The following is a 10,535-nucleotide window of genomic DNA, read 5'->3' as shown; positions in this document are numbered from 1 at the left end:
TGTTTTAATTGGTCAGAGAATGGTAGATAAGGACAGAGGGAAGGCCACTGGATTTGCCTATTGGCAAGTCACCAGTGACCTTTGGGAGATCAGTCTGCGGAAAACTGGGGCACACTCAGATGGCAAAGGATGGAAAAGTCAGTGGAAGTTGAGAAGTGGAGGCAGAATGAGTGGATTACTGATTGGAGAGACTCAGGTGGGGAGTTAGGGGAGAGATGAAGCAGGAGCCTGATGGGGAAGTGGGGCTGCAGGAAGTTGATTTTAGTGTCCACAAGACTTGAGCAAAGTAATAGTTGAGATTAAAGAAGAGTGGGGAGGAAAAGAGAGGAGGAGAGAGAGAGAGGGAGGAAAGGAGCAAGATTACAGAAAAGCTGGGAAGGGACAGATTTAAGGGCTGAAGACAAACCAATGTCTTCTCACTAGACAGAGAAGAGTGAAGAGACAGGGAGAGGCTGAGAACAGTTACTTAGGAGTATACAAGAATTTACAAATTTTCTGTCCTTCTGCCATCACTCTTGACTTTGCAGTGGTGCACTCCTCTGTGTGACTAGAGCAGTCACTCCCACTGAGTCAGGCCACCCTGGGTCCCACCTGCAGCCTCCTGGCCCCAGGGGGCAGTCTGGCATGGAAGCCACAGGGATTCCTGGAGACACAATTTCATACTCATAGACTGATGGGTGGCCTTTGCTGTAAACACAGATTTTCAATTTTTTTATTTCTTTCCAAGTGCACAACTGGTAATTTAATGAGCAACATTCTCTAGCAAAGTTCTTCAGATAATATATTCCCTTCCTTGGATCACTGTACGCCATTAAGCTTCTTTAAAAGTTTTCCAAATTTGACATATACTCCCACCTTACTCCTGCTAGAGTGAGAGAATATATGGGAGGCTTCCCCGGGATACTTTTTAGAATGGGAGGAGGCCCAATGTGTTGATCAGATAAGATAGCAACACACTGACCAAAGTGGATTTAGATTATTTTGTATTTGTTTACATTTCATATTCATAGTAAATGACTTAGGAAAGTGCCAGTGCATTCATTCTAAGTTTTTGTTAAGATAATGGGGAAGTTTATTTAATCGTGAACTAAAAAGGACATGGCAGCTGTACTATTTGTACCTGAAAGGGGTAGGCTATGTAATCACGGTGCTACAGTAAATGACTTCAGCTCAGGTCTGCAAGCAGTAGATGATATGACACTGTTTTTATTCTTTATGTAGTCATGCAATTCCTGCTAGAAAATGTGTGCAGATAGAGCCATAACCTAGATCCAATGCCACACAAGGGCAAGTTATCAGATATTTAATTTATAAATAATAAGAAATTTGGCAAATAAAGATTTTTTTTGGCATTCTTTAATTGCAGGGTTAACTGAAATGGCTAAAAAACATAAAAAGTATTTACTACTTCATCTTATTACTTTTTGAAGTATCTGTTGTCGTACGATAATGTTTATTGGAAATTAGGTACCACAGATCGGACGAGAGGTAGAAACAGCACACCAAACAACAAGCCTCAAACAAAATAGAACCAAACATACAAAACCAAAACAAAACAAAAACAAAAACAAGACCACACATACTTACAAATGCTCCTGAACCAAGCATGTTCAAGAGTTAATAAGTTGCATCCCTTACCCTCGTCTACTCACGAGGCTCTAGTAAAAGTCACGCCTTTTGGCTTTTTACAGTCTAAGTATGCTCTCGGCACTTAATGAGCTTTTTAAAAGCCAGCTTGAAGTCTTCATTAAAACTCGTATAGAGCAGAGGGTTGATCAGAGAATTAACATAACCAAGCCACGTCAGAAAATCAGCCACTTCCGAGGACACGGTGTAGATGCTCAGACCTACAATCAACTCCTTGATGAAAAACGGCAGCCAGGACAGAATGAACGCACCCAAGATCAGCCCCAGGATGCGCGCTGCCTTGCGTTCCCTCGTGCTAGAGATTTGCTGGCGTTCCCCGGGGTGCTCTAGGTCATTGTCGAAGGGAGGGATCCTGACGGAGGCGTGGATCTTCTCAAACTCTGTGGTAGGGTCCGAGGTGGAGAAGTCAGACACACAGAAGGTCTGTGTAAGTTTACAACTCGCAAAAGAATTCTGGCTATCTGTGCTTCTGTTGCTTAAGTGCCGGCTTGATCCCCTTTTCTGGTAAAGGCTCTTGGCTGCGTGGTAAATCCGGTAATAGAGAATCAGTATCAAAGTCAAGGGGATGTAAAATGCCCCCAGCGTGGAGTAAATGGTGTAGATGACGTGGTCGTGCTGGATGGTGCACTGACTGAGGGGTGGGCTGAGGCGGCGGTGGCTCCTCCAGAACAGAGGGGGCATGGAGATGAAGATGGAGATGGTCCAGACGGTGAGGATCATCAGTGCGGCCCTCTTGGCTGTCCTCTTCCTGGCGTATTCGATGGCGTTGGTGATGGCCCAGTACCTGTCCAGGGCAATGACACAGAGATGCAGGATGGAGCAGGTGCAGCAGGTCATGTCCACACTCAGCCACACCTCACAGATGAAGTACCCGAGCTTCCAGCTGTCCATGACAATGTACATGATGCTCAGGGGCATGACGAGCACCGCCACCAGCAGGTCCGTCACGGCCAGAGAACAGATCAGGTAGTTCGCAGGCTGGTGGAGCTTCTTGGTAGTGCAGATGGCCATGATCACGGCCGAGTTCAGCAGCATGGTCAGGGTGGTGATGATCACCAGAGTCATGCAGATGAGCATCTTCTCCGTGATGGTCTTGGGTCTCACGGCCCCGCTGGCTTCTGTGGTGCAGTTTGTGATGTTCATGTTTCCCCCCCTTCCAGTCTACACTGTGGAGAAGCAGTTGGTGATTTTCCTTTAGCTGGAAACTATGCCGCCTCGATTGCCTCTCATTTGTGACTAGGCTATAATTTCCTCAGATGTGTAGTCTTTTGTGCTCCATTTTCTGTGAGTAAAGGGAAGGGCCACAGCATTTCTTCTGAAGGGAGAATTCCTGGAAAATATTATGCTTCTGGTTAATGAATAAGAAAGCTGCATTTTTCCTGGAAAACACAATATTTTGGTATTTATAAATTCTTCACCCATTTTAATTTTCTCTTTCCTCTCTGCAATCTGAGTTCATCTTTATGTTATTCCCTAAAGGATACTTTTGTTTAGGTAAGTTTCCAAACTTTTTCTGATGAGTATATTACTAAATGTTTAGTCTATTTTGCAACCTTACTTAGTTTCTTATTTATATTTATTCTTTTATATATAAAAAGGCTTTTTTACATTTGGAAATGTATATTCACATAATATATATAAAAATTCTGGGATTATTGCATTAAAGAAAACACTGTATTGTTCATAATAAGCAGCTTTCAAAGCAGATTTTAAACTTTCACAGAAAATATTCAACTCCAAAGGTATATTAGTGTCACAAAGGGATTGTACAATTTTGTCTAATTATTTCTGACATTTTACATATCCCACTGTGCATATCTTTGGAGAAAAGCATATAACATTACTTTGATGTTGTGGCAAGTTGTACTCAGTGTAATACAATAAATCAACTGTGAAACAGCATCATCACCAAGCTCAAAGATCTCTACATTTAAAAAAATGTGTTTAGTTTTAGTTAATATTTGTGATCTATCTATTTCTCTTTTTGTCCCCCAGATAGCTGTAATTAAGCTGGTCACTCAATGAGATAGTCAGTGACATTTTTAAAGAAATGTGAAGTCAAATATAAATGTACATTCATGAGAACAGAACAATCAAAATGGAATGAAAATTCTTACAGCTAATGGCTGCTGGGCCAACCAAATCCTCTGATGTGACTCCATGGGATTTGGTCCGGGAAGACTTCAAAGAAAAATAGGTGCTTCAAGCAGTTTTAAGAAGGGTTGTGCATCGGGCTTAACAGACAGTGATTTTAGCAAAAGATGGGGGCGGGAGCAGGTGAGGCACGAGTGAAAGAGGGAGTGAATGTGGGAGGGAGTCTTTGCATGGTTTGGGGACTAGAAGTCAGGGGAAGGAATAAAAATCTCCAAACTGTGGGTGAGATCTAGCTTTGGATTTAATTTCTCCCACCCATAGAGCCAAAACCAAGAAGAGGGAGAGACAGGCACAATTTAGCTTCCAGATATAGAAAATAAAATAACAATAATTTCACAAAAGACCAGAAATGAGACAATTGTTTTTAAGACAGTCTGTATCTTTCTGCAGTTAAATGAGACTCTGGTTCCATTATGCTTTTACAGTGTTTCTGTGGCTATATCTACTTTTGGATGCCTTTTTTATTTCTCTAGCTCTTCCATAGGACTTGTTCTATCAATAATCCCCTTCTTTTGTAGATTGAATGTTTTCTTCTCCTCTAGTACTTTTATCTCCTTTTGTAAACACTTTAACCCTGCATTTATATCTGAGACAGGCTGTAAAATTGAAACGGTGTGGGCTTTGAAATCAGACAGATCTGAGTTCAGACTCCAGCTGGGCCATCTACTAGCTGCTTGGGCCAACACCTCTTCATTCCTCCCTGTATCCCAAGTGTTTATTTCTCCATGTTGACCCATTTCTTTTTAATTAAATTAAAGAAAATTGGGCCAGGCGTGGTGGCTCATGCCTGTAATCCTAGCACTCTAGGAGGGGAGGCCAAAGTGGGATGACCCCTTGAGGTCAGGAGTCCCTTGACCAGCCTGAGCAAGAGCGAGACGCTGACTCTATTAAAAAATAGAAATAATTGGTTGAGCATGGTGGCATGCACCAGCTACTTGGGAGGCTGAGGCAGGAGGATGGCTTGAGCCCAGGAGTTTGAGGTTGCAGTGAGCTACGATGACGCCACTGCACTCTACCCAGGGTGAAAGAGTTAGACTCTGTTTCAAAAATAAATAAATAAAGTAAAGAAAATTAGTTTTTTTTTTTTGTGCATGTATTTGTCCTTGGTTGTTTTTCTTGGGTTCTTGAAGTTTGCTAGGTAGAGTGGTTCTCAATAAAAAGGCTTTTCCATTCCGATTGTAAGATTGAGAGTATGGAGAATATCAGGGATAAGGGACAGAACACTTTAGAAATTTTAATTTATAGTAGAGACAATTAAGAAATATAGTAATTTTGAAAGCATGAAGTAAAAAATATCAGAAATAATTCAGCCTTTTAGAGCTTTTAAAAAGCTGCTCTATTTATCTGAGCTCCCATAACTCCTAATTGTTTTCTCTCTGGAGACTCCATTTTCTTCTTTATTTTGTAACTATTCATTCCCCTCCAGCAGGTTATACATTTCTGGTGGGCGGAATGTATGCCTGATTCATGCTTTTAATTACTTTTAGTTAAATTAGCAAAAACATTACAGGTTGGGGGGCTACAGTCTCAGCTCTTCAATGTGACTTCCTGGTTTGTTTTGTGCCCAAGCCTTCCAGACTAGGCGTTAAATTTTGTGTCCCTGTGTTGTCAGTCACCTTAAACTTCTGCACACATCCAGCTTGTCATCTTTCATCTTTTTTTTCATTTAACAATACATTTTGAAGTTTGTTCCATAACAACACACATAACACATTCTTTTGAATAGTCAAGTGAGATTAGGTCCAGGAAGGCCTAACTGCAGAGTTGTTATAGATTGAACAAGTCTGAGAACTGGGCCTGGAGTTTTTCACCACTTAAAGGTGAGGTCAGTAAGGAGGAACCAGCAAATAGACAGAGAAAAGGTGGAAGAGAACAATGAGAGGCAATTTTGTTCTCAGACCATGTGAGGAAAGCTTATTGAGTTGCATAGATTCTGCTGATGAGCCAGGGGTGATGGGGACTCGACCATCAGGCTGGGCAACATGATGACATTGGCGACCTTGACAAGAGAAGTTTGGTGAAGCCAAGGAGATGAAAGGCTGAATGTTGTGATTTCAAGAAAGAATGGGAAGATAGGAAATAGAGATAGTGAATATGAACAATTATTTCAATTGTTTTGCTGAAACAGGGAGTAGAAAAATAAAATATTAAATAATAGCTGTGGAGACGGATGTGGAGTCAAGGTTTTTTCTTTTTTTTTTGGAAGAGAGATTGTCTCTTTTTTAACTAGGCTGTTTACAGTTTTCTTTGCTACTACACTCAATATCCTTTATATTGGACAGAGAGCTTTTTTGGAGGGAGTGAAATGTAAAAGAGGGAGAAGAAAAGCAGTTATGCAGGAGGCTGAGGAGAGCCAGACAGTGGGGCTTGGGGCCACCAGATGTGGGGAGTTCCTGGAGGAATTCAGGGCATCATAGTGGGGGGAGTGAAGAGGTCAGAGATAATTAGCCACACTCAGGAAATGATTCACTCTCAATTGTCTGGGGTTCCTTTTACCTTCTTGTGAAAATAACATATGATTTTATAAACAATCCTTGGTTTGTTATATATGGCTTTTATAATTTTGAGATACATTCCTTCTTAGCCTAGTTTGTTCAGGGTTTTATTTTTTATCATGAAAGGGTGCTGCATTGTATTGAATGCTTTTTCTGCATCTATTCAGATGATCATATGGTCTTTGTTTCTGCTTCTGCTTTTGTGGTAAATCACATTTATTGATTTGTGTATTGTGAACTATCCTTGTATACCTGGGATGTAACCCACTTGATCATGGTGAATTATCTTTTAGATGAGTTGTTGAATTCAGTTTGCTAGTATCTTGTTGAGGATTTTTATGTCAATGTTCATAAGGGATATTCATCTGTCATTTTCTTTTTTTTTATTGTGTCCTTTCCTGGCTTTGGTATCAAGGTGACACTGGCTTCATAGAATGTGTTAGGGAGGATTCCTTCCTTTTCAATGTTATGGAATAATTTCCATAGGTAGCAGTTCTTCTTTGTATGTCTAGTGGAATTTGACTGTGAAACTATCTGGTCTGGGGCTGTTTTTTTGGTTTTTTTTTTTTTTTTATTACTGCCTCATCTTGCTGCTTATTATTGGTCTGTTCAGGATTTCTGTTTTGTCCTGATCCAGGTTTGAGAGGTTACGTGTTTCCAGGAATTTATCCATTTCTTCTAGGTTTTCTAGTTTATGAACACAGAGATTTTTGTAGTATTCATGATGATATTTTGTATTTCTGTTATATCAGTTTTAATGTCTCCTTTTTCATTTCTAATTCAGCTTACTTGAGTCCTTTCTCTTTATTTCTGGTTAATCTGGCTAATGGTCTATTGATCTGGTTTATCTTTTCAGAGAAAGAATTTTTTGTTTACTTGATCCTTTGTATTTTTTTTTTTTCGGGAGGTTCCATTTCATTTAGTTCTGCTCTAAGCTTTGTTATTTCTTTTCTTCTGTTAGCTTTGAGTTTGGATTGTTCTTATTTTTCTAGTTTCCTGACATGTGACATCAGATTGATAATTTGTGATCTTTTAATGTTAGCATTTAAGGCTATGAATTTTCCCCTTAGCACTGCATTTTCTATATCCCATAGATTTTAAAAGCTGTCTCCTCTTTGTTGTTCAGGTCAAAGAATCTTTTGATTTTCATCTTAATTTCATCCTTGAGCCAAGGATTATTTAGCAGCAGGTTTTTAATTTCCATGACTTCATGTGGATTTTATAGTTTTTCTAGGAACTGATTTCTAGTTTTATTCCACCATGGTCTGAGAAGATTCATGGTATGATTTCAATTTTTTCTGAGTTTGCTGAGACTTGCTCTGTGGCCTAAGATACGATCAATTTTGGAAAATGTCCCATGAGATGATGAAAATAATGTATATTCTGCAGTTTTCAGGTAGAGCGTTCTGTAAATGTCTGTTAGTTCCATTTGTTCTAGAGTCCCATTTAAGTTCAGTATTTCTTTGTTGATTTTTCTGCTTTGATAATCTGTCCAATTTTGTCAGTGGGGTGTTGAAGTTCCCAGTGATTAGAATGGAACTGTTTATTTCTTTGCTTAGATCTAGTAGAATTTGCTTTATGAATCTGAGCTCTCCAACATTAGGTGCATATGTATTACAACTGTTATATCCTCTTGCCAAGTTGTCCCCTTTATCATTATATAATGACCATCTTTGTCCTTTTTACCATTGTTGATTTAAAGTCAATTTTATCTGATATGAGTATGGATATAACAGCTCACTTTTGGTTTCCAGTCATGTGGAATATTTTTTTCTATCCCTTTCCCTTGAGTCTGTGCATGTCCTTGGGAGTTTGATGTGTTTCTTGAGACAGCATATACTTAGGCAATGATTTTTCTTTTTACTTTTTTTTAAATTTCAGAGTATTATGGGGTACAAAAGCTTTGGAATAATTTTTTTATTCATTCAGCCAGTCTATGTCTTTTAAATGGAGCATTAAGACTGTTCATGTTCAGCATTAGTATTGACATGTGAGATAATGTTCTTCATCTTGAATGATACCTTGCTCTTTTGTTTTCTCTCTTGTGCTATTGTTTTATAAGAACTGTGAGCTTTAACTCTTGGGCATGTTTACACTGTGGGTATCTATTGTGTTGTCCCATGTATACTGCACTTTTGAGCATTTCCTGTAGGGCATGTCTAGTAGTTAAAAATTTCCTTAGTGTTTGCTTTTCTGGAAAAGTCTTTATTTCTCCATCTCTTATGAAAATTTGTTTTGCAGGATACAAACCTTTTGGCTGGAAGTTGTTTTGTTGAAGAAGACTAAAAATAGGGCCCCAACTCTTCTTTGTAAAGTCTCCGCTGAGAATTCTGTGGTTACCCTGATGGATTTTCTTTTGTAGGTTATTTACTTTCGTCTTGCAGCTTGTAGAATTTTCTCTTTCATTTTGACTTTGGTTGATGACTATGTGTCTTGGAAATGTCTTATTTGCTATAAATCTTCCCAGTGTTCAATGTCCATCTCATATCTGGATATTTGAATCTTTGGTGATACCAGGGATGTTTTCCTCAATAATTTCCTCAAATAGGTTTTATGTGCTTTTTGCTTTTTCTTCTTCTCCCTCAGGGATACATATAATTTGTATATTGGCTTGCTTTACATAGTCCCATATTTCTCTGAGTGATTATTTACTCTTCTTTATTCTTTTTTTCTGCATCTTTGTCTGACTGCTTTAGTTCAAAATCCTTGTCTTCAAGCTCTGAAATTCTTTCTTCTGCTTGGTCTAGCCTGTTGTTGAAGCTTTCTGCTGTATTTTGAAGTTCCCTAAATGACTTGTTCATTTCTTTAAATTCTGTTATATCCTTTGTTATATTTTCTATCTCTTTAGTGATTCCATTCTAAAATTGGATTTAGTGATCCAATTTTTTCTTTAGCTTGGTGTTCACTTCTAACTTCATCTTCAATCCCATTCATCTTATTTGCCATCCATATTCTGAAATTTATTTGTGACATTTTGACAATTTCCTTTTGGTTGTGGTCAGTTGCTCTATGTCTATTGTGACCCTGTGGGAGTGTCAAACTAGCTTGTTTTTTTCATGTTGCCGGAGTTCTTTTGCTGGTTTCTTCTCATCTGAAACCTCTTCTTTCAGCACAGGGCAGATAGTTTCGCAGTGCCCCTGTTCTCCTTTGTTGGGAACTCTCCTTTTCAATGAGAAGCAGGAGAGTTCCCTAGATGGCACTTTTGTGTCCTATTCTGGAAGATTGTTCCAGTAGGAGAGGGGTGGATGCACCGTGATCTTGTAATGTAGTTGTGCTGCATTGTTCCTTTCCCTTATGGTTGTCACAGTCTAAGCTCTTGCTGGGGGATCTTTATGTGGAGTGGTGGGTTGGTCCCCAGGCTGTTGTTGTAAGCTCAGGCAGGGAGGTGGATGAGCCCTTCTAAATGGAGGCAAGTGTTGTGGTAGTTTGCTCTGCCCATATGTACCCATGGCAGTGACTGCTGAGTGAGGTTATCTAGGTGGTGACCATGGGTGTCAAGGCTGCTGGTGTTTGCTCCACCCAGGTCTGGGTGTAATGGTGGTACACAGCGAGGTGCAGGTTGTGGCTAGAGGGTCCATGGTGAAGTGCTGGACCACAGGCATAGTGTTGTGCAGTGCTGGGCAGGCGTGAACCTCCCCATGGCATGTGGGGCCAGGGGGCATGGCTCACCTCCTAGTCATTAGGCATTAGAGAGCATCTGCTCTCCCTACTTCCTCAACAGTCTGGCAAGGCTGGTTGCAGCAAAACTGATCCCCGTGTAGATCGAGTGCTCCAGATGTGAGAGTTCAGAATGGTGTCAGCTGTGGCAACCCTGGAACTGAGGACAATGGGTCCCTGCTGAGTCCACTCTCTGATGCAATGTTAGGATATAGTCTCCAACAAGTTCCCTGATCAATACGGAGGGCTGCAGTGGTGGTGGGGTCCCCCTGGCAGCTTAAGTCACAGTATCTGTGTAGGGGGAGTGTGGAGCCCTGAGGTTCTCTCTTTTGTCCCTTCCCCATGTGTAGGCATCTCCCCCAGGTATCTTCTGATCTTGGTGAGTAGATCTCCCTGTCCTACTCTCCTCCACTCTGAGTATCTCTTGTCACTTCTCTGATGATTTATAATGCCTTCTTCAAGAGGGTCCGTCTGTAGGTGGGCATCTGCTTGCAACTTTTAATCTTCTTCTTGAGAGTGGTGTGTGTGGGTTGCTTCTAATCCACCATATTGGCCTATCCCTTGCATTTCTTAACTTCAAAA

At 40.3% G+C, this 10,535-nt stretch overlaps 1 protein-coding gene across 1 annotated transcript in view; it reads right to left on the bottom strand.

Moving 5' to 3' along the window:
• Positions 1-1,441: 1,441 nt before the first annotated feature.
• Positions 1,442-10,535, bottom strand: part of HTR1E (5-hydroxytryptamine receptor 1E) — a 68,952-nt gene continuing 59,858 nt past the window's right edge. Inside the window, exon 2 of the mRNA XM_045542273.1 lies at positions 1,442-2,977. Within this exon, the coding sequence (XP_045398229.1) occupies positions 1,693-2,790 (1,098 nt within the window). The 5' untranslated portion in view covers positions 2,791-2,977 and the 3' untranslated portion in view covers positions 1,442-1,692. The remainder of the gene's footprint in view (positions 2,978-10,535) is intronic.

The sequence above is a fragment of the Lemur catta genome, chromosome 2, assembly GCF_020740605.2.
Source record: "Lemur catta isolate mLemCat1 chromosome 2, mLemCat1.pri, whole genome shotgun sequence".
Taxonomy (NCBI): Eukaryota; Metazoa; Chordata; class Mammalia; order Primates; family Lemuridae; genus Lemur; species Lemur catta.
This window is presented reverse-complemented; position numbering and strand designations above follow the sequence as displayed.